Genomic DNA, 23,979 nt, shown 5'->3' with positions numbered 1-23,979 from the left:
AGAACTAAAGAGCCTCTTGATGAAAGTAAAAGAGGAGAGTGAAAAAATTGATGTAAAGCTCAACATTCAGGAAACAAAGATCATGGCATCCAGTCCCATCACTTCATTGCAAATAGAGAAACCGTGGTAGACTTTATTTTTCTGGACTCCAAAATCACTGCAGATGGCTACTACAGCCATGAAATTAAAAGATGCTTGATCCTTGAAAGAAAAGCTATGACCAATATAGAAAGCATATTAAAAAGCAGAGACGTTACTTTGCCAACAAAGGTCCGTCTAGTCAAGGCTTTGGTTTTTCCAGTAGTCATGTGTGGTTGTGAGTTGGACTATAAAAAAAGCTGAGTGCCAAAGAATTGATGCTTTTGAACTGTGGTGTTGGAGAAGACTCTTGAGAGTCCCTTGGACTGCAAGGAGCTCCAACCAGTCCATGCTAAAGGAAATCAGTCCTGACTGTTCATTGGAAAGACTGATGTTGAAGCTGAAACTCCAATACTTTGGCCACCTGTTGCGAAGAGCTGACTCATTTGAAAAGACCCTGATGCTGGGGAAGATTGAAGGTGAGAAGAGAAGGGAACGACAGAGGATGATGGTTTGATGGCATCACTGACTCAGCGGACATGAGTTTGAGTAAACTTTGGGAGTTGGTGATGGACAGGGAGGCCTGGCGTGCTGCAGTCCATGGGGTCGCAAAGAGTCGGATATGACTGAGAGACTGCACTGAACTGAACTGAACACCTTTGTTAACTAGGTCCCCATGTTCATGTCTCTTTATTAAACTGCCTGGTATGGACTCTGTGTTCCTGATTCCATCCTGACATAGATGCATAGATACCTCCATTAGCTATGTAACAACCTCCCCACCTGCTGAGCCACCTGCCATACGCCAGAGTGATGCTGAAAAATGCCTCCAACAGCGTCACTCCACCACCTGAAAGTGATCCAAATTCCCAGGTTCTCGGCATCACTTCAGACCCTTTCCTTCCCTCCCCTTGGTATCCCTGTCTCCTTTCCCAAGAGGGCATGCTGTGGTCCTGTCATCCCAGACTGCTCATCAGCCCCTGGGATACGTGAGGCTTCTCCACATTTCAGTGCCTTTAAACACTCAATTTCCTCTTTCTGTATAGTGTTCCACACTTTTTCCAGTGCCAAATTCCCATAGTCTTTAAGAGACTATCCAAACTCTATCCTGCAGGTAAAGACTTCACTAAACTCCTTCAGGCAAAGTTTACTGCCCCTCCACTGCCCCCAAGGCCTCTTGTACACAGCCTCTTACAGTCTGGATTATATTGATTGGGATTATTTTTATATGTCTATCTTCTTTTTGAGACCATTAACTTTCTTTAGTTGCTGGTCTTATTCATCTTTATATCTCTATGGAATAGAATACTGTATGGCAGTTAGGAGATTCTTAGTAACTATTTGCCAAATGGATGAATGAAAGAATAGGATGAATAGAAAAGAATGAAGTGAAATAAAGTGGAATGAAATAAAAATAGAATGAAATGAATAGAAGTTGTAAGGGAACTCCAAAGAAAGAAGGGTTTTGTAGCAATCAGAGGTCTGGGATTACAAAAGAAATGAATGTCTGTCACTGCAGGTATGTGAGCTGAAGCCCAAGAGTCAGGAATGCTTATTTGCACTTAGCACAAGCCTTGGAAGATTTCTGCTTTGGTGGGCAGGTTAAATGAGACAGCATCTTTTAACATTCCTATTAACTTTAAGATTCTAGAAATTTAGGATTCTATTCCAGGAAAAAGTTTATGTACAGCTAAAAGAAAGTCTACTCAAGAAACATCAGAAAAGGCATGCTTCTGTTTCATTTGTGGGAATAGGTAGATTCAGATCCCCTTTTCTCACTTTGAGATGCTCTCCTTTCTGTGACACCTATGTTCACTGTGTTGTGATCATTATAATTTCTCTACAACATGGTGCTTAATGAGGAAGTGAAACTGACAAATGCTCAGACTAGACTTAATCCAATTATGCAACATCTTGATTCAGATTTCAAACTAAAGGAAAAACCAACTGCTAAATTGTGAATGAAAATTTATTTGTTGTGAATTATGGGGACTGCGGGTGCAGGAAACAATTGTCCAGAGAACTCTTGCAATTCTTCCCATGAATGGATTGCCTCTTCCAACATTTGCAGCAGGAAAATGGAAATGCATCTGGGGCAAGGAAAGCCATCCAGAGGCTGACTGCTGGGGGACAGGGGTCTCATAGAAAAACACCAAGGAGTTTGGAGTGTAGGAGGTAGGGGCAGTAAAACAAGCAGGTTTCTGAATTTCAGAGGTAGGCTACTTTCATTATGATTTGTTCTCTGGGATTTGCAAATATCTTTTCAACAGCAGGATGTGGAAAGCAGTGTGCCAGGCAGAGTGAGGGTCTAGAGAAGGAGAGAGGTGTTCACAGCCAGGCACAGAGCCTCAGGACTCCTGAGCTCCGAGTGTTTATAAAAACTCAAAAGCAATGAGTAATCAAGAGCTGGGAACTGAGTTCCAAGTACTGATTCTGACAGGTTGAGGACTAGGAGGTGGAGGACTTTGCATTTTCTGGAAACTTGACGGCAGCATGTCTTAGTGGAATTGTGTGGGTACCTGAATCAGAACAACACAGGGTTCAAATTCTGGCTTTGTGAGTTTTGTGACCTCTTAAAGCCTCAGGCTCCTTAGATGTAAATGGCACTTATCTAGCAGGTCTGTGGTTACTGAAGACCAGCCAAGACCAGAGCCTAGGCTGTCTAGGGCAGAGACGCTCAGTGGGGTCTTTCTGCTTTTCCCACAGCTGTGTTAGCCCTAGATCCGGTACATATGGCTACTGTTCTGGTATCATAAAAGAAACCGAATGGAACCCTGGACTTCAAATCTGATCATTGGGATGTTTATCAGTTTCATCCAGCCTGATAAACTGGAGACAGGATACAGACTGGTCTAGAGCCTTGAGGATACACATTGGTCTAGAGCCTTGATTTCAAGTTCTATAGGAAGAAATTAAGGAGGAACAGATTTCTAAGCACCTACTCTAGGCCAATGCTTGCTTAGTGAGGTGATCTGATTACAATACTTGGTAAACTTCCTCTTATCCAGAGCACTAACTTCACTGGCAAGGCCACAACTTACTGATGGGCGTTTCAGAGTAGACCATTCTCTCAATTAGGTGAAAGGGTTGGTTGCTCAATCATGTCCAACATTTTGTGACCCCATAGACTGTAGCCTGCCAAGCTCCTCTGTCCACAGAATTCTCCAGTTAAGAATACTGGAGTGGGTAGCCATTCCCTTCTCCAGGGGATCTTCCCAACCCAGGGATTGAACCACATTCCAGGCTGAGTTTTCACTGTCTGAGTCGCCAGGGAAGACCCTCTCTTAATCATATAACAGCACATAAAATCAGTAGAGGTAACGAATACATACCATCCTTCAATCTTAACTTCCCCAGCATCTCATAAAAGTGACCCCTGAGCATCACAGATAATGTTTCATGTTGATGTGAGTCTCATGAAAGCCCTGAAGTATTACTAGCAGGCGGTCATCCTTTCCACTTTGCAGCCCAAGAAAAGGAGTCTCAGAAAGTCAGAGGCTGACAAAGGGAAGAAAGAATCTCAAGGAGGTCTTATCATTCCTTTCAATTTCTGAATCCATGTTACACCAAAAGGAAATTAATGTTGAGACTAAAGCATCCATTTGACAACCTATGTCCTTCCTATTTACCACTACACCAAATTTCCCAGAATTTCTTTTGAAGGCTAAAAAAAGTTCAGCTAGTAATCACTGACTCATTATTACTAATAATTAGAAAGTATTTTATGTCTAATACAACTACATAAAAAGCTTTTAAACTGGGCAATTATAAGGTGAAGGATAAAAGATCTTATTCAGCTGTAAGATATTACATGAGGGGGTGAGCGTAAGGGAGAAGAAGAGTATGGAATATTTTCTGTCGTTGAAACTGTTGACCTTCATGGCGAATCTCAACCAAGTTCAGTGCTGTGGGGCATAAAAGGGTCTGGAATAGGCCCTTCAGCAGCCGGTGAATGCCTCGCTGTGAAACTAGACCATGTCCAAAGGCTAACAGAGTGCAAAAGGCACTAAATAATGAATGCACTTTCCTCCCCACTTAGGAATGTACATTTTTGACATCCCCAAAGAGGCCAGAATATTGTCTAAAGAACATGACAGCACCATCAGCTGGCAGAAAGGGAGACTGCCTGTCTAGCCCACCTCTTTGAGAAGGAAACTGATGAGAAATTAACCAGGTCTGAGTGTTGCTACTTAGAGGCAATTTGGACTCAGGAACCAGGACCCCAGTGATTTGCCCAGAGGTGCTTCCATGTCGCTTTTGCCTGTTCAAATCCTGCTCATCCTTCAGGGCTTTGCCCAAGTTGTACTTCTTTCCTGAAATCCTCGTAACTCTCTAGCCATCTAACATTTCCCGGCAGCAAGCATTTATGCCACCAGGTTTCAGAGACCTTGACATAGAAACAGACCCACCTGTTTAAAATACAGAGATCAGACCTTGTGCAAAGTTTCTGACTTCCTTGACCAGGAAGGGATGGAATGTATATTTCTAGGAGTGAGTGGGATTAATCCTTATCTGGGCTCAGATTCCCAGGAAATGATGGAGAGAAGCAAAGCATGACCTCAAGAATAAATCTGCTGGAAGAAGGCGACCTTATAGTTGCAAAGTAAAATAAGCAAACAAAAGTATCCTAATGTGTTATTTATGAGAGCAGAACAGGAAAAGGCCCAGTACAGCTGAGCATCCTAAGTTTATGGGACAAGGAGGGTGTTCAACTAGGACAGGGATGAGCAAATGTGAAAGTGGAAGTGTTAGTTGCTCAGTTGTGTCTGACTCTTTGCAACCCCATGGACTGTAGACCATAAGGCTCTTCTGTCCATGGGATTTTCCAGGCAGGAATACTGGAGTGGGTGGCCATTTCCTACTCCAAAGGATCTTCCAGATCCAGGGGTTGAACCCCAGTCTCCCGCATTTCAGGCAGATTCTTTACCATCTGAGCCACCAGGGAAGGTGAATGTGAGGGAGTAAAACCACAGAATTGGCTTTTTGTCTGAACCTGCATGCATGCATGTGTGCATGCTAAGTCACTTCAGTTCTGCCCGACTCTTTGTGACCCTATGGACTGCCAGGTTCTTCTGTCCATGGGATTCTCTAGGCAAAAATAACTGGAGTTGTTGCTATGCCCATCTCCAGGGGATCGTTCCAACCCAAGGACTGAACCAGCATCTCTTACATCTCCTGTACTGGCAGGCAGGTTCTTTACCACTAATGCTACCTGGGAACAACGTAACGAACACAATGAATTCTGACTTCTGCTTCCCTAAACCTCTGAAATCTCTAATATGTCAAATTTGCCACTTACTGAGTATCTCTCTGACCATGAAAGAGTGATGATGAGCCACTGACGGAGGCTTTAGAACAGAGGTTCTAGAACTGAGATCAAGGGATCTCATTGGCTTCAAGGCCTACAAAAACTTAAATGTGGACACATGTTTCTTTCTGGGGAATGAGTCTACCAGCAAAATTTCAAGGAGAACAGAAATCCCCAGAAAGGTTTCCTTATGGATAGTGATGAATTTTTTTTTGGGGGGGGGGCTTGGATAGTGATGATTAAAAGTAATTCTTGTCCTCAAGGAGTTCACAAAAAAGAAAGGGAAACAAATAGCATAACAACAGTTCACAGCTACTGAATCCTCACTGTGCACCAAGTCCTGTGCTCCTTCACAATTTTAAGCTCATTTAGTCACTAGCAAAAACTCTAAGGTAGGTGCTATCATTAACCCCAAAGTCAGGCTTTTAAGGAACCCAAGGTTCAATGGCTCAGTGGATACATTAAGAGAAAATAATCCTTTATGCTCATCACTAAGAGAAGGACAGAGGTATCCCAGAGAGGCTGATTACTCTGGGGTAAGGAAGGCTTCCTGGTGGAGGGTGGCTGTCACTTAGAATACTTGGCAATCCTCAGCTCTGTGAGAACTGTTGGCTGGTGCATTGCTTGTTTCAGCAACAAGTGGAAATGTTCTCATTAATCGACTCCATGTCTGCTATTAAAGGTTTTACATAAATCTTTCCTTTGATCTGCCAAACAAAGCTACAAGAAAGACATTACTTTCTTTGTACAGATGATGACATTGAAGCTTAGAGATGCAAAAAGCTATTCAAGGACCCTTAAAATAAGTGGCCAGATGAGAGCCATACCCAGATCTGACTCTGAAGATCAGGTGGTTGTATATTTCTGGTCTGGTTGGTGGTTTTCCTCAATGACAGCCCCAAGCTGAGTCCTTTATTAGGATTCTGTACAGATCTGTCCCAAGGAAGAAGAAACCAGGTGGTCCCCAGACTAACAGACCACTGGGCAGTCTCCCTTCTTGTGGGAAACTTGTAGGAGCCCCCAGACTCCCTTGGAAGATGCCTGGTTGTCTTTGGTTTGTGTTTCTGGGTCAGGAGCAGGTGGTGAAGGTGTTAACAGCGACAGTATGGTAGGGATTCTCAGAGCATAGATATATTCTGGGGAAAGGCACTTGGCAGAGAGGAAGGGCTTTGGGGGGGAAGCCTGGAGCAGGGGAAGATGTCAGAGCAAGTGGGACACAGGGTACATAAGACATCTCTGGGAGGTTTAGGCAAGTGGGAACAACTTCCCAATACACAGACTATTTTATCCTGAAAATCACCTTTCAAGTTAGCATCAGTAACTCCTTTTGGAAGATGAGAGCACTGTGCCTCAGAGGCAAGGAGACCTATCAGAAGCCTTACGGGCAGTAAGGATAGACAGGAGTTGAGATTCCAGGTGCATCCATCTGCCTCTAACTTGAGACTATGCTTTTCACTTTCTCCCGCTCTCAGAGTTTTAGAAATACTGAGATAGTTCATGGAAAAGCCATGATCACCATCCGATGCTTCTGAGAGTCTGTGGTAACAATGGGTTGGAAGCCACTGTGGGCATTCAGGCAGCCCCGACATTTTCTAAGCACAACCTTAGCATACGTCCTCAATGACTATTGTGAATCAGAGAAACAGGAAACTCCCATTTAAAAAATAGCAAGAATTCTCATAAATCCCTTCTACAGGGAAGAAGCATTCATATATTTATTAACTATCCCTCGCGCAGCCGTGTTGTGTCGGGCTGCTACGAACCAGGCCCTGGGCTTGCTTCTGGTAACACAAGGGCCTCGGGAAGCTCCCAGAAGCTCCTGAGGAAGAAGGATTCCACCACCGTGTGGTCTACTCCTGGAGGAACGACAGGTGTGGAGGCACAAATGCAGGGGCGACGTGCTGACACTGTTGGGAGAATTAAGAAAGACTCCCCGAAACACAAGGCTGGATGTTGCGGGAGGGCTGCAGCGAGGTTGGGGGAGGGTATGACTGCTACGGGAAACCGTGGAGTCCAGTGGAGCTGGACCAGGACGAGGCAGGTCAAAGATCCAGCAGAGGCTGGGACCCGAGTGCCGTGTATGTCAGGTTGAAAAGTCTGGATTTTCTTTTTTCTTTTTTTTGGAGCTACTAAGCATGGAGGTGGTGTGGCCAGACTGGTTAATAAATTCACAAAAACCAAGGCAGCAAATGGAGCATGTTTCCTCACATATCTAAGCCTGTTAGGGGCAAGTAAGGCAATTTAGGCACAAATTGAATTGGAGGGAGCTGTGTGATGGGGGCTGGACCAAATTGAAACACGAAGAGCAGACCAGTGTCTTGGTGACAAGCAGGCTTGATTAAATGCAAAGGCCTCTGGGAGAAAAACTGCTTTTTTCTGAGTGGCACTGTACTGTCTGCCTTCTACTTTGTTTCTACACTCGGTGTTTTAAAGGGGCTGGTGTTCAGATATGTCTTCTTACTAAAACTAACATGCATTGAGTTTTGGAAGCCATATTTAGGTGGGATAGGATGGCTTCAAGATACCGCAGAGTGGGTAGAGAAATGGAAATGAATCAGAAAGAAAGTTCACTAGGAGAAAGGGGAGTGGAGCCAGGGGAGGGAAAGAAGGGACCAGAAAGACTCCTGATTGGAGGAATCCAGAAACTCAGGTTTGGAAAGGGTATCAAAGGCTTGCCCCTCTGGCCATTCCATGTCTGAATCCCCGCCCCTCCCCCCACCTTCATCCCATCACCTTTCTGACAGGTGGTCTTCAAGGCTCTCCTTGTACAGCTCCAGCGATGGGGAGCTTACCCTCTGAGGTGCCAGAGTTCCACGCTTGAGCAGTTCTGACCATCAGCAGATCACCCTTAGTTGGAGTTAGAACTGGCTTTCTTGTAGTGCCATCCCCTTGTCTCAGTTCCAAGAGTTGGCAGATACAGAATAGTATAATCCCTCTTCCATTTAATGGCCCTAGGGATGCCCACCTCCATAGTCATGGTTTCATTTCTCCAGGCCAAAGGTTTTCAGGTGCTTCTGCTACTTATTCACCAAATTGGGTTTGAAACCTCATGATGAATCTTATCTTGAAACATACAGGCCTGTCTCTATGTCTCTCATGGTGTGGGGTCCAGGACTGATAACAGTGTTCCAAATAAGGTCATTTAACCTCACAATAGCTCTGTTAGGACCAGAGCTAGGTTCTTGAGGGTTAGTATGACTTCAAAACCGATGCTCCTTCCACCCATGGTTGAATGAGGTCAACAGAGACTAAACACCCCAGTTCTTTCTACACAAGCTGAGGCAAGTCACAGGTCCCCCCACGCAAAGCCTGCACTGGCTCCCCAGGGCTGCCTGGGTTAGGTAGAGGGTGCCTTCGGAGTGCAACTGAAGGTCTCAAACATGGTTCTGAGCCTAGCAGTGACACACAACTGAGCATTTTCCTCTGTATCTCAGATTTCCAGGAGTCCCCCTAGCAGATGGGGTCCAGGTGCAGCGGGCCCCCTGGGTTCTCTGCAAGCCTACAACACATGGCCTTTTCTATAGTGTGCTGATCACTGACCGGACCCTTAACACACTCCAAAGGCTCTGGCCAGCCTTTGTTCTGTCTCTCTGAAGCTTCCTGACCACTTTCAAATTGAGTGAACAACTCTCTTCCCAGAACCAAGAACTGCCTCTGCTTGACCAGGCGTCATGGAGTCTTTGGCTGGAGACTTTTTCCATAAAATACCTGAGACTCTGAATCCCTTGGACATAGGAGTTTTCATGATTCAGCAGATTACCACTCAGGGAGCCAGACCTTCAAGCAGACTCAGCCCCATCATTTCCACTTCTAACCCCCTTCCCCTGACCCACTGAGTCCCCAGCACGCTTTCCCCAGCAAAGCCATACAGGTGGTGATCTGTATCCATAAGAAAGAATTGTGGACTCCCTTCCTTGGATTGCAGACCAAGCCTCGGTATAAAGCCAGGTTGTGGGGATCCAGCAGAAGAGAGGAGATATACTTACACTTACAGGTTGACTTTTTGGCACATCATAAACACCTTCCTTCTTTTGGCTGGTGGGAACCTACGAAAAAATCAAATTCAACACAGTCAAAACACCCTGGTACTCTGCTTTTGAAGAACAAAGAAGCCAGGCTCTCCTTCCCCTGGCTAAGTGTGTGTGAACTCAGCCCTGAGGCCCGAGGGGCCAACTTTCAGCAGCAGAAGGAGCTGCTGGTATCATGAAAGTGTCAGGCCAGGCTCCTTCTCTCAGGCAAGCTGGAGGAGGAGAGGGGGTGTGAATCACTCCACAAAGGTTTGCAGAATGTGTCTGCCACTGGACTCCTCACAGTACCACAGCAGAGAGGGCAAAAGGCAGAGACCTCAGAGACCATGTGGTGAAAAAATAATCATCTCACCAAAGACAAAAATGATGCCAGGGAGGTGCTAGGAGTTGCCTAAAGTTGTTAAAAACAGTTTGCAGCTGAGCTTGAAATACTCCATGCTGATCTGAGGTCCAGGTTATTTAAAATACAACAAATATCAAGGTTCTAAGACAAAATACAGCTTCTGTTGGGATCACTCACATACTATCTGATAATCACCAAAGGTTTTTCTTTAAGAAAAGGGTCCATCCATGGCAGGAAAAGCATGCGACTAGAAGCCAAAACCTCTCTGATGGTTTTCTAACACTTCTCTGTAACTTCTTTGCTCCCTCTTCTCTTCCTCATCCATCTGGCCTTACTGGGCCACATGACAACTGTCAAGCTCTAAGCAAGTCACTTAGCTCCTCTGAGCCTCACTGAAATGGGAACTTCAGCTCTTGCTTAAAGAGAAAGGAGAGTAAATAATAAAAGTTTACTCGGCTCCATCATACTGTGAAGTGTTAGAATGATAACGTCTTTTGCCATTGATACATTATGTAAATATGTATGCAAATACATATGAATAACAATGGACTTGTGGAATACTTTTCAAATGAGTCTATCAGGGGCCTTGCTCTGAAACATTCCAGTTTCTGTCACTAGTTCATCCTCAGCAAGTAGCAAAGCTTAATTCAAACCCTCCATGGGAGGGATCAGCCAGTAGTGGTTTTCTGTCTGATAACTGGTCTATCTTTGATCAGACAGGGAGCCCTTTAAAAGCAGGCACGGCCCACAAGAGCCAGGAGTCATTCATAGGGGTCTGCTACGTAAGTAATCATCTAAGTAATCATCGACGAGTATGGAGAATAGTTCAGAAAAAGTATCTTTTAAGCTTGGACCAGCTTAGAGAAGAATTTCAGCTTATTCCTTGAGTCCCTTTGCCATTTCACTCTCGCTTACCTTAAAATCTTTACACCAACCCTGAGAAGTTGGTATTAAAATCTCCACTTTAAGTAGTAGACAGTGAGGCTCAGAGATGTTAGGGAAATTTGCCCAAAGTTTCATAGCTAGTTAAGTGATCAGAGTCAAAGGTAGCTCATTCTGGCTATGGAACAAGACATTTATCACTAACGGTATAAGCTAACACTGCCAGAGCATTTTCTATGTGCCAGGCATTATTCTAAACATTTATGTTCACATACATCCTCATTTAATCTCTGTGAGTGGGAAGCCAGGAGCGTCAGCCTGCATGGTCTGCCTTGAACTACTGCATCATACAGACAGCTGCAGCTCCCCCCCGTTTCCACCATTCCCACAGTAGATTTGGGTGCTTCTTGTCCTCTGACATCCGTTCTATACTCCTGGAAGCTCGTGCACATCCTTGCAAAACAACAGGACTCTGAGTGAGCATGGCTGTGCAGAAGATGCACTTTCAGAGTTACTCCTGCAAACTTTAGTTTGCAGGCAGCCCATGAAGAATGTAATTTCTTTGCTCCTTATAAGCAAGCTTCCTCCAAAAGGAACCCTCTAAGAATGCCTACAGAGTCCTTGTTAACAAGGGCCAATAAATTACAAGCCCTCACTTTTATTTTTACTAGCAGCTCACCCTTGCCTGAGCAAAATGAACAGTGTTTTTCTGTTCCCTGCAATTCACTGCTCACTATGGGCACTGAGCAAGTTGAACCGCAGCTGACTCTCAATTATGCCTGCAAATGGAGGAGAAGCAGTTGGATAGAGAAACCCAAACTGTGCATAATTGAAAAAGCTTTTCTGCATGGCTGTCCCATGGGTGAGATATCAACCTGCCTGTTTGTGTTTTAAGAATTATTTCAGCTAAGGCATCATGTTGGGAGCGCCACCAGAGTACTGGTGGAGCATTCCTCTGTACTCATAACATCTGGTGCATCCTTTCATTAAGAAATAAAAGTTACCAAGAACCTATTAAGTGTTGTGACTGTGCTTTCCCTAGGACAATGTGCTGAACAAGACGAACGTGGCCCCTGACTTATCAGTGCTCTTGGTCTCGCTGGGGGAGATGGAAAAGTCATCAGGCTACTGAAGGAGGGTGTAAAAGGAGCTTTATCTTACAAAGTGGTTGTCAAACCACACTGCAGCTTCCTGGTTGCTCTGAATTCTGACTGATCTGTAAGCCTGCTGAGGGCTCAGTAGATGTTTTATTCCCTTTGTTTCCCCATCTGTAAATACTGGTTAAATAAGAAACTTCTAAGCATCACACATTTACCACATATGTGCTAAAGACAGAAAAACCAGCAGAAACACTAAAAGGGTGAAGGCCAGACAGTGCCTTGGTCTTGGGTCTCATCTTCCCCTAACTGGTATGTCCCATCTGTGGACCATTTCAGTAATATGATGCTGTAAAAAGTGATAACAGTCCTGGACCAAAATGAGGTGGAAGGTTTGGTTCCTAATCCTGGCTCTGCCACAGGCTGCATGACCCTGGAGAAGTCACTGCTCTCTGAACCTGTTTCCTCATCTGGTTGTCATGAGTATCGAAGGAGTTACATACAAACGCCTTGAAGGTGGGGACCAGGCTGTATGTCACTATTACATCCCGATGCACCCAGCACAGGCTGGTGCTCCATACGTAACTATTTATTGAATGAATAAATGAAATTACTCTAAAAACTATACATTAAGGACCACCCATACAGAAGACACTTTCAGTGCAGTGATATATTAATAGTGTAGAGGGGCAGGTTGATGGCTGGGTGACATAGGATTAGAGACATGTCATTTTAAAATAACAATGTGTAACAAATCTTGGGTAATTAAAAATGATTTTCGAATGAACAAACTTGGAGAATGTGCCCTTGGCAAGCTGCAATCCCGCTGAAGATAGAAGCTTGCTAAAGTCTGAAGGAACACTAGGTTTTAAAATCAGAGGCTCTGGCCTTGGGCCCATCACTTAAGTATGAAGGACTTAAATATCTTACATTTAAAATGGTAGTTATTACAACTGTACTCATCTCACCGAGTTGTTGGAAGGGTCAGAATTAAGTGGTGGGTAAAAACACATTGTACTGTGGGGTTCTGTGTTGTTTTAAAAAAGACAACTAATAATTTTTTCCTGAGGCATGCAAATAGAAAGACAATTATTATTATTATTAATCCAGTTTTGAAAATAAGACTACTGATCCTCAAAGAGAGGTGACATTTACTCAAGAGTCTCTCCCTCCCTTGTGCTGGAGTCATAAATAGCGAAGTCAAGTGAGGCTGCAGCTTTCCACTGGGCTCTCTGACAAGATAAGGTGAGCAAGTCATGTTCTACTTCACTTAATACATCATCATAAGACATCTCAAGCAGCGTCTGATATTGATGGCATTAGCAAGTGAAAGGAACTAACATTTACACAAAACCTACTATGTACCAAAGTCCTGTCCTGGTTGCTTTACATATTCATACCACTTTTAGAAGCAGAGACTATAGTATCTATAGTCTGTAGTCCAGGAAATTGAGACACAAAAGTTAGGTACTTCACCTGAGGTTGCAAAACAGTTAAAACCTTAGGCCCTCATTCCAGAAAACAGAGGATAAATAAAATAAAACAAAATAAAATAAAATCGGAGGCTACCTTGACCAAGCCAAAGTATAAGAAACATTGAAATCTACTCAGGAAGAATAAATATGGGACACTTGTAGGTCCTAAAAAAATGCTGAGGCTCCCAATAGCAGCTCCCTAAAAGCACAGCCTATCTTCAGGCTCAAGAGCTTATTTCTTGTTAAGCGAAATGAGGCCCAGAGGATTGGCAAGACAAGCGAGAAAGATGACCAGAGGCCCTTCCAACAGAGAGCAACAAAACAGTCGTTCCCTTAAATGGTTCTTCCTATTAATTATGGACAGAGGGGAAGATCCTGGAGGTCAGAACTGTTAACACAAGGGTAACTTTTAGATACTGACTTGAAACCTATATAGACTCTACTGTTAAAACTTATCATCAAGGATATTCTGAACTGAAAAGAGACTTTGGATTTATTTATTTATGTGCAGAAGTCAGCAAGTGGGAGGTTCTACCTCTTGCTAGCTCTGTAAGCCTGGGCAACATACATTATGTCTGTGACACTGTCTTTCCTCATCTGTAAAGTGGAAATTATGACTCTAGCTACTTGGGGTAGCTCTTATGTCTATGAGACATAAGAAGATACTGTATATAAGCCCCCACTCACAGAGACCTTGCTTGAGAAATGTTACCAAAACTATACATACACACACACACATACGCATGCACAGCACTTTAAGTCTTGTTGCTCTGTAAAGCAAGGTAGCATGTTTCTCTAACAGTCCTGTGCTGAGGCACTAGTTGCAAAGAACAGAAAAGGGCCATGCCCATGGGAAACTTTGATCTTATTTGCTCATTTCATAGATAAGTAAACTGAGGCTCAGAGAAGGAAAGGGATTGACAAGGTGGCTTAATGGCTGTGGATGCAGTGTGTGACCTGGGATGAAACCTCTTCTTTACAGTCTCCTTGTGATCTTGTTTCATTCTCAAGCCTATATGTGATTTAGGGAGAACTTATTCTCCTACTTTATCACTGGGGAAACTGAGACTCAGAGAGGGCAAGTGCCTTGCTTGCTATCCTTTAGCCAAAGGTAGCTGGTGACAGAGTCAGAAGTATATCCTAGTTCCCTGCTTCCCAAAGCCAGTTCTTCCTAGTACACTAGACTGCCCCCTAGAGACCCCGACAGGGCACAAAAGCAGCCCTGCCAACTACAGATAATGTCTGCATTCAAGAACCTCTTATATTGAAAAGTCTAATTTTATTTTAAAAGGTTCTCTCTCTTCATCAGATGACTGGTTAGTGGTTTCTCTGGAGTCACATTATAATTGAGCAGGATCCTATGGGGCCTTCCCAGAACAGGCTCCTGCCTCATATCTTCTGGAAGTACCTAGATAACAGGATCTGATGCACATTTCCTGAGCTGTTCTGCAGATGCTAAAACCCCCAACAAATTGAAGAAATTAACTACTTGATGCCCATGAGCATGGAGCGCCCAGACCTATTGATGCCTAAGGAACGATACTGTGACACCATCCTGTTACCAAATGATTAACCAGAGAGCTGTGCACAAGCTGATCACACACCCTGCAACTCCCTTCCCTCACCTGACCTTTAAAACGCTTTCCTGAAACCCACTGGGGAGTTCGGGTGTTTTGAGTACTAGCAGCCCTGGGCTCCTTGCTTGGCACCCTGCAATAAACTCTGCTCTTTCCTTCACCACAACCTGGTGTCAGTAGGACCCAAGTTTGGTTCAGTAACAATATTGAGACACTGCAACGTCGGACTTTAAAATTTGACACCGAGGACAGGTATGCAACTTTTCTGTTTAAAGACAGAAACTCTGTAAGCGATGATTTTAGACAAATTCTCAAAGAGCAAGCTCGCACTTGAACCCAGATGGAACCAGTGGATAGAAATAGATTATTACCCCCTAGGGCTGGTTAAACCGAGGTGCTGGTAGAACTAACATACTTTGGTCATTTAGAATGCTGTGCATTTGATGAAAACGGAAAATATGTTTTACTTTTATTACACAAGTAATGCATGCCCAAGGCAGAATAACAGACCACACAACTGAGTAAATTAAGAAAATTAAAATCACTTATTTAAATACATTAAAATTTTTCCTGCTTCCATAATGTTTATATTTCAAATTAGGGCTAAAATTCTAATTAATGAAAAATCGGAGGTCGTCATTTTTGTTTGATGTGTGGCGGTGCTGTAATTACACAGATTCTTTGGTGGAAAAGCACAGGGGAAGCAGTGTGGGTTTGGTCCCAGCTCTTAACAGAGGTACTGCGTTGAGGAAGCTACTCAACCTCTCAGAGCCTCAGTCTCCCCTTGAAAAAGTGGGATTAAAATACCTACTTTACAGCATATTTAGGAGAATTAACGAGTTTAAAAGTGTACAGCAGGCTTGTGATTGCCAACAGAAGGGGGTGGGGGGTAAGTATTGGGAGTTTGGGATTAACAGGTGCAAACTGTTATCTAAAGAAAAGATAAACAGCAAGGTCCCACTGTATAACGCACAAGGAACTATGTTCAACATCCTGTGATAAACCATAACAGAAAAGTATGAGAAAGAAGGCATGTACATGTACAAATGAATCATCGTACTGTAGAGCAGAAATTAACACAACAGTGTAAATCAATTATACTTTGGTAAAATAAATTTTAAAAAAACATGTGTTTAGGCTTCTTCACATAAGCAGATATTTTTAAGAATATTAATTTAACTTCCCTTCAGAAGGGGCAGAACCTTTAGCTCGACTTTCTTTTATTCAGGTAATATTCCCAGTGTTGTCTCCAAAGAGCATTTTTGAATTTGGCCTTCATTTTCAGTGGTGCAATTGACTTTTTAAAGAAATTCAACAGCACGTTCTTTTGAGAAATGAAGGACCCTCATATTCTGAACAACAACCCTTCTAAGGATTAATTTAGTAAAATGGAATGTTTGATTTCTGTGTCAACTGAAAATAGTTAAGATCCATTAAAAATTAAAATATTCTACCCAGTTGGCCATTAAACATGTCAGTGATCAAGCATGAAAACTACTGGTAAACGGCAGGGAACTAGGCGCCCATTCACACAGAGGTATTGTAACAAGCCCAGAATGACCGGCAGAGCAAGGCAGAGGCTGGGACGGAGAAAAGAGCCCCTGCGGGCTCAGCCCCTTCTGTGGTTCACTGGTGGCGGTGCGCAGGAAGGAGAGGAAAGGGATTTATACCTGATAAATGTTTTCTTCCATTTCGGGATCACGGATTGGCTCGTGTCCAGCCTCAAACACAATGTACTATGACAGCAGCAGCCAGAGAGGAAAAGTTAGGGGGAAAATGAAAGAGGAAAGAAAAAAAAAAAGCATTTGGAATTCAGGATACAAATTGTAGTAAGCATTAAAGTCACAGGCACAAGAGAAAACAGCCTGAAGAGGCAACACTGACATTCCGCGTGGCCTGGCACACTCCTGCCTCTTCTAAGGAAAACTACCATGGCCTGATGGTCAGCCTTTCAGTCAGGACTGCATAGGCGCTGCAGAACTTTCTGGAGATATAACCCCTTCCTCCAGTGGCACTGATCTCAGCAGTGTCTGCCTGTGCGGGAACTACTGTGTGGGGATGATGTCTCCTGGGACCCCAACTTTGTTAACTCTGGGTTACAGGGGTCTCTCCCCTTTGCTCCCTAAGGCCCACGGTCCTAAGCCAATTCTGATGTGCTCAGAAGCCCCAAACACCTTCATCTCATACATATCACCTTACTCTGCATTCTCAGTTTTAAATACTGAAGTCAAATTTGCCATATACATGTTTCAGACTCTAAAAGACTGGGCAATTTCAAAAAGGGCTATATTCTTCACTCTCCAAGCCCATGAGCCAGGGGCTGAGCTCATACTATATACGAATCCACACCCCTGGTATTCTAAAGCAAAGCCTGACATCAAATGCACCTTTGACTTTTGTTTACGTCCATGTTAGATGCTTCTCTTTCAAATTATTCAGATTCTATTCATTTCTTATCTATATTATTTTCTTTTCATCACAGCAGTGGCAGCTTTCGTGTGAAACTATATGCATTCTGTGAAACTACAGAATGCACGTGTGACACACACATATAGAACCCATGTGTGTCCCAGTTAGAAATGTACATTTCGGATTGTCTTTTACGTCCCATAAGTCAAATGTTTGGCTGCTCTCTCTCCTTGGGAATAAGCACAGAGTGGAAGAGGCCTCCTCTCTCCTCTGCATCTGTTCAAACAGAGCATATACTTGAACCCAAGAGAAGCCATCTCTACCCACACTTAGGCTGCAACCTTGAAGAAAGTGCAGAGAAAGCTATGGGTAGGCACGTCTGTGGGATCTCCCTTCTCCCCACTCACAACAGCCCCTCTGGCATGGGCCAGGAAGTCAGGGGGCAGCCTGAACAATCAGGGGCCAGAGAGACTTCTCCTCACAGTCCTTTTCCCAGCTCACAAACCATCCTTTGGATGTGTGTTCAAATGTTGCCAAAATGTCAGTCCCCATCTCTGGCTCTTAACTCACTGAAGCCACCTCATTATTCAGTGTCTCTAATGAACTCAGAATATTCAAGGGACTCTTGCAAACATTCAGCTCTGGGATCAAACTTATACAGATTGCTGAGAAGGCAGAAGCAGGGGCAAGAAAGGAGAAGCCTATTTCTAAATCCTGTGCTACTGATGCCGGCCAAACTTCTGTTAGTCTTTATGGAAATTTGCTCCTGGAGGGCTTGGCAGACCTCATCCTCAGAAATAATCTTGGTCCCTCTCCAGACTCTGCAGCCTGGAGACAAAATGCCTATGCCACAGGCCCAGGCCTCTCCTGACCCTCAACCCCGACGAGTTTCCAAAATTACCTGGTAAACAGGATCTTCAACGTCCTCTTCCAGAATTGTCTACAGCAGAGTGAGGGAAGGGAGGGTGAAAAGAAGAGGATACAAAGCGAGAGATGTGAGACTGCACTCAGAAATTACAGGACAGTGAAGAAACCAGCTCTGGGTAGGAGAGGCTGGTGGGTCATTAAGGCAGAAAACTGGCAGAGAGAAAAATGAGAACACTTGTAGCCGCCCCACCCCCACTGCTAACAAGAAGCAAATGCAATTGACTTTCCTTAGATCTCCTCCCCTGAAATCTTCCCCAGTTTTAAGATTTCACTTTCTCTCACATGTCTAGAATCTCAGAGAATAGGGATCATTTCTAATGGCATGCTTTCGGTGCCTGTAATTTACACAGGAACCTTTCATCTTTGTTTATTCCTACTTGGCAGCAGGAGGAGAAGCCTTGACTGTCAGTTTTCATATCTGTTTATTTTAAGCCCCTGCTGTCTCCGGTACCAGGATAAATTCACAGGTATACCTGATACACAGCTTGTTCGCACTGCTTATCCTTTTGTGCCTTTTTTTCCAATTCTTCTCTTTGCTTCAATTCATAAATAAGTTGAAAGAGATCTCTCAAGTCCAGAATAACAGGTTCAGCCTGGAGTAAAAGGTAGAAAAGCACATAAATAAGGGGATGGTTACTGAGCTGTAGCGACCAATTTTTGTTTTTGCTGGCTACAACCCGCAGCCCTTCCTTTTTCTATTAAACTGAAAGCATTCCATCTTTAATTAATTCTACCTTGTTATATTGGTTTAGCAAATTGCATCTAGGCTAAAGTTCATTTCTTCAACTAATTATATTTGCAAATTCATAATAATCATGAGCATAAAAGGCACTGCTTTTATTTATTAGTAATTTCGAATACAATAAAATTAGGGTAGGCCTTATGCAAAACAGCTATTTGTTTTCTCTTATTTTCTTTTTAAATGAGGCTAGCAACACAAGGAAACTTACTTGTATAGTGTGCCTCCATCCAACTTAATCAGAAAGGAAAATAATGAGTCATTACGAAATACCCATTAGAAAAAGCAACAACAAGACAACTGGATGGGCGCGAGCCTGTTTCTTTGCTCTGAGGCTGTTTATCTTTTCCAGATGGGAAGCTGAGTGTCAGCATCGCTGAGTCACATGTCACAATGGGCCCTCGAAGACCAATGGTGTGACTGTGCTATCCCAGAAAAGGTACAAGAAAAAGCTTCCTCCTTGGAAGGGGGCTACTCACCGCCTGGGCTGTTTTTATGGCCACAAATCTGTGATTCCCTTCCTTCCCACAAACGTATCCGAAGGCCCGGTGATCTGTGATGTCCTTTGCGATGTAGGAAATTTCGTGAACAGCATGATGATGCTGAAGGGCCTGTGAGAGACAAAAAGAAGAGCCTATTTCAGGGGACTTTCCCTCCGAGCTGTTGATCAATAAGAGATGTGTTTCCGCTACGTGTGAACAAGCCCAGAGGGCTTTGGAAAAGCTGCTTGGTCCAGATGGAAGGAAAAAAAGAGCTGTGTCTGCCCTTGAGAAATGGAGGCTTCCTTCCATGGTCTTGATGCTGTGACCAGAGAGATAAACAGGACTGTTCAGATTCAGTGGGCATCTGTGACGGGGGCTCCTTCCTCTGCTTGCCAGGGCCAGTCAGCCTCACTCGGTGGTACAGGCTCCTTCCACGTCTTTCCTCATGACACAGCCCAGTCTACGTTCTGCATTGATATTTACTACACTCACATAACCAGGGCCTCTGCTTGTCCTGCTGAACGGTGTATACTGTACAATGACCAGGGACACCCTTTGCATTCAGAGGACCACAGATGTGCATGGTTATGACAATTTTCCAACAGGTGGTGGTCATAAGACTGACCTGAGGATCAAACACCCTTTCTGTTTTGTCCCAGGTCACCACACCTCTGAGGGTTTTCATGTGTTGGTCCCCTTGTCTGTAAGACCTGATCTTCTACCCACCTGCATGAATTCTATTCCTCTTGAAAAGCCTATTTGAAATCACACCACCTTGTGAAATCCCCTGAACAAGGCGTGCTCTTCTTTGCCCTGCAGAGGAGATCCCTCCCTCTCCTGTGTTCCCCAGAACGTCAGTCTAGCGATCCTGGAACCCCCAAAGGATTCCTCACATACAGCTCCCTGGGCTCCTGGCTTTCATAGACCTTCCTTCTCTGTTGTATTTTCCTAAATCCTGGTCTCCCCACCTGACTCTGTCTTCATTTTTGTTAGTACCTAGTGCTGTGCCTGAACCATAGTTGTTGAACTAAGTTGGGATTGCTGATCAGTAATTCAAACATCATTTGAAACTGACCTTCTTGCCCTTGTTAACTAAACTTCAACAAGCAACATCCACCATCCTATTAACTGATGGTGTTCTTTAGGGTCATTTTCCTAGATGAAATGTACCTAAAAGAATCATTATTAAACAGTACTCTGTAAAGGTTTATGTATGTATCTAAGCATTATATGATGTGTTTCAAGTCCTTAACAAAGGACCTTTTCATTATACTGGGTGCTAAGAAGCTTGAATTCTAGCCACTATATGTGAACACAAGGCACTCACTGTATCTCTCTGGATCTCTCTTTATTCCTCTATTAAAGGATAACTTTGAACCAGATCAATGGCTCCCAACCCAAAGTCCTGGATCTATAGGGGTCATTAAAAATAATGAAAAGAGGTCTCAGGCAATTTTCAACATTTCAAAAAGCTAAACAGAAATTTATAATTATTCCTAATAAGATGACTTCTTTTACTGTGCACACAAATAAAAATGCTGAGTTTATTTAGAATTCTATCTGGTTACTGGTGTACCCCTTAGCTCACCTTGGAGCAGATTCTCTTTGGCAATCAGTGATGGATTCAAATAATCCAAATAGAAAAGTAAATGAGTATAAATGCATTTTACTGAACAAAGTCTCCTATGTTACTGAATCTGTGAAGGGAAGGAGAAATTTAACACAAGGAGAATTTGGTTATGAAAATATTGAGAACCACTGAAGTAGATTTTCTCCCAGGCCTCCTTCCATCTTTCCAGGTCCTTTAACCATCTAGATCTCACATCATACAGCCAGCCTCTCAGGACAGTGGCGCCTGCCTCTTATGATGACCATTACTTAGTTCTGGATTGCTGACCCTGACCTTCAAAAATGTTCATTCCCGGCCTGTTGCCATCTTTTCAGGCTTCTGATTTTAGGAATCATTTCGGCAGTAGAATTTGTTGCTGCAGCTTTACCTTCCAGAATCCAGCCATTCACTCACCTCTTTCTTACTCTTAAGATGCTCTCTGTCCAGGTTGGCCAGTGTCAACTAGACATAATGCATGGAGGGTGGTCACCCTAGCCCCTTAAGTGGCCATAAGACAACTTTATAATTTTAGTGGATTTTGACACAAAGTTGGGGAAGAAAGAAGTGTTTTTTAGTAAAATGACCAGGATCCATTTGTTCTTGCCTTATTAAGAGCGCATATTTATCTAGCAGAGAAAAACTGCTCAGAGAGCAGTAGCTTTTCCATGGTGTTAATGATGTAAAATTGATGAGATTTATATTCACGAAACAAGGCAGTATTGATTTAGAGGCTTTTGTGAGCTTGAATGGGATACAGCAGAGAAAAGTGAGAGACAAATTCATGCTCCTCTTTCTTTCCTGCAAGTATTTCTTTCTCTGCATAATACAGTGAATGTTATCCACGTATCCTATTAAATCAAAGTTTGACGACAGCACTTTATTGATTGCCAAGTGGAATATTGCTCTAAAATTAAACTGCGATTAGAAGTCTTCCTGGTGGAATTAGATTCGGAGATGACTGTGCAATGGTAAAATATCACCTACTATGCAAGATAGCAGATGGAGATGTTTTAATTTATCTGTGAATCCTCATTAAGTGTTTTAAAGTCAAAACATTTTTAATGCCTGATGTTACCTAATATTTCCTCACAAAGTGTAGCTGTGTGTGCGCATGAAGGGCTTAAAAATATTGTACATTATCTTTTCCCATAGTTAATTTTATGATGTGTTAAAAAGGATTGCTCTGAAATTGGCTCGTTCATTTGGAAACGAAGAGTCAGATAGGGATTATGTCTCCACTTTCTCCAACCTTAACCATGCAAACGTCATAAAGATCCTTGGAAATACAAATATATTAGAATCCTCCTAATCCCACATTATCACATTCATCTTGGCAACTCAGAGGACATTGCAAATACTTGCTCACTGAGCCTCCAAATTGCTCCATGTCTTCAAGTAGGTTTTATCAGCACAAATCAAAGGCAGGTGGAGCCAGAGGAAATGTAAACATCATATAGTTCAACTGTGAGTTTATTCATGAAAGGACTGTGGGCCAGAAGGTGTTCTGGCTGGACCAATACTTAATCCAGGCCCCACTCTCCCCACTCATAATGGAAAAGCATTGAATAAAGGAAACGAGGTTATTTAGAATCAAGGTCTCCTTTCCTTAGACTCTTGACTCCCTAGATCAACAACAAAACCATGATCCCTGATAAGCTAGGATGAGGAAGGGAAACTAAGGAAGGAGGTCAAACTGAGGATGTTCTGGATTCCAGCAGATTACTAAGGTCCAAAAGGGTCACCAATCAGAAGGTCTGGGGTCAAGGCCAGCTATCAGGGTCTCAAGAAAAAGGTCAAGACCACCTGGTCTGGAAGGGCACTCTCAGGGATTTGAGATTGCAGTATCTGCTGAGCAGCCAAGGCCAGAAAGGGGAGGTGAAGTCCTTGTAACAGAAAAAACAAAAGACCATTTTATCCCAAGAGTGTTTCTGTGGGGAGTTTCGAGGCATCATGTGTTGTTCTGAAGATGCAGAGAATCCTGGGCCAGAGGGAGAGGGAGAGAGTGGAAGAAAGGCAGGTTCTGGTTGCCCTTCTTCCACCCTTCCTTCGGAAACGAGTTTTTGTTTTGGAAAAACATAATCTAGGTATTAGTGACTCAGTCATGTCCAACTACTTGCAACCTCATGGACTGTAGCCCGCCAGGCTCCTCTGTCCATGGGATTCTCCAGGCAAGAATACTGGAGTGGGGAGCCATTTTCTTTCTCCAGGGGATCGTCCCAACTCGGGTATCAAACAAGGGTCTCCTGCATTGCGGGCAGATTCTTCACCATCTGAGCCACCAGGGCAGCCCAATCTAGGTATTAAAGCACCACCAAAAAATCAGAGCAGATAATTCGGTTTTAAAAAGAGAGTCTGCCAGAACACCTGGTTTTTCTGCCACTGCTTCATTTACTCCTCCTATTCTGAACCCTCTCACTGTGGATGAAATTGTTGCCACAGAATTCCAAGGCCAATTCCAAGATCAGCCTTGCCAACCCAGTCTGACTTTCCTCCCAGGAGTAAAAATAATCTGAGGGGGTCAACATCCCCCTTTGGGTTCTGGACTTTCCCACCTCTGTGCCATTATGTATGTTGTTTTCTCTGCTGACTGCCTCTTCTTACCCTAAACACGTTTCATCAGCTCTACCTAACTATATTATTCCTACGCTTCAAGGCCTAGCTCCAACATCATGTTCATCTAGGGACCTTCCTCAACTCCCCTATTCCCTGTAATAAGAATTCCCAACTCTGGAATTCACTGGGTTGTATTTTTTTCTCTTCTATCTGGGATGCTCCAACTGTCTTAGTTTTGTTACACATTTGTCCATGCATATAGTTATTCACACTGTATAACTGCATTACTAAGTGCCTAATCCATTACAGGTATCATTCTAAGTGCTAGATCTGCCCAAATGATTAAAACATGGTCCCTTCCTCAAGACCCTTACAGTCTCAAACAGGCAGGCAAAGACCCTAACAACCACAATATAATAAGACAAGCTTGATATTAAAGCTGCTGTATAGAAGCAGAGGAGAAATGGGGAGG

General features: G+C 43.5%; 1 protein-coding gene across 8 annotated transcripts in view; it reads right to left on the bottom strand.

The window, feature by feature from the left end:
* Positions 1 to 23,979, bottom strand: part of DAB1 (DAB adaptor protein 1) — a 1,301,090-nt gene that overhangs the window by 54,910 nt on the left and 1,222,201 nt on the right. For 7 of the 8 annotated variants that reach the window (XM_020904860.2, XM_070468106.1, XM_020904934.2 and 4 more), the window contains 5 exons: positions 19,343 to 19,474; positions 18,598 to 18,717; positions 18,099 to 18,137; positions 16,459 to 16,524; positions 9,373 to 9,432 (listed from right to left, as the gene is read on the bottom strand). In XM_020904860.2, the coding sequence (XP_020760519.1) occupies positions 9,373 to 9,432; positions 16,459 to 16,524; positions 18,099 to 18,137; positions 18,598 to 18,717; positions 19,343 to 19,474 (417 nt within the window). The remainder of the gene's footprint in view (positions 1 to 9,372; positions 9,433 to 16,458; positions 16,525 to 18,098; positions 18,138 to 18,597; positions 18,718 to 19,342; positions 19,475 to 23,979) is intronic. The other variant, XM_070468111.1, reaches the window with a different exon arrangement.

This window comes from Odocoileus virginianus, chromosome 5, assembly GCF_023699985.2.
Source record: "Odocoileus virginianus isolate 20LAN1187 ecotype Illinois chromosome 5, Ovbor_1.2, whole genome shotgun sequence".
NCBI lineage: Eukaryota > Metazoa > Chordata > Mammalia > Artiodactyla > Cervidae > Odocoileus > Odocoileus virginianus.
The sequence above is the reverse complement of the archived record's forward strand: the minus strand, read 5'-3'. Positions and strand labels throughout refer to the sequence as shown.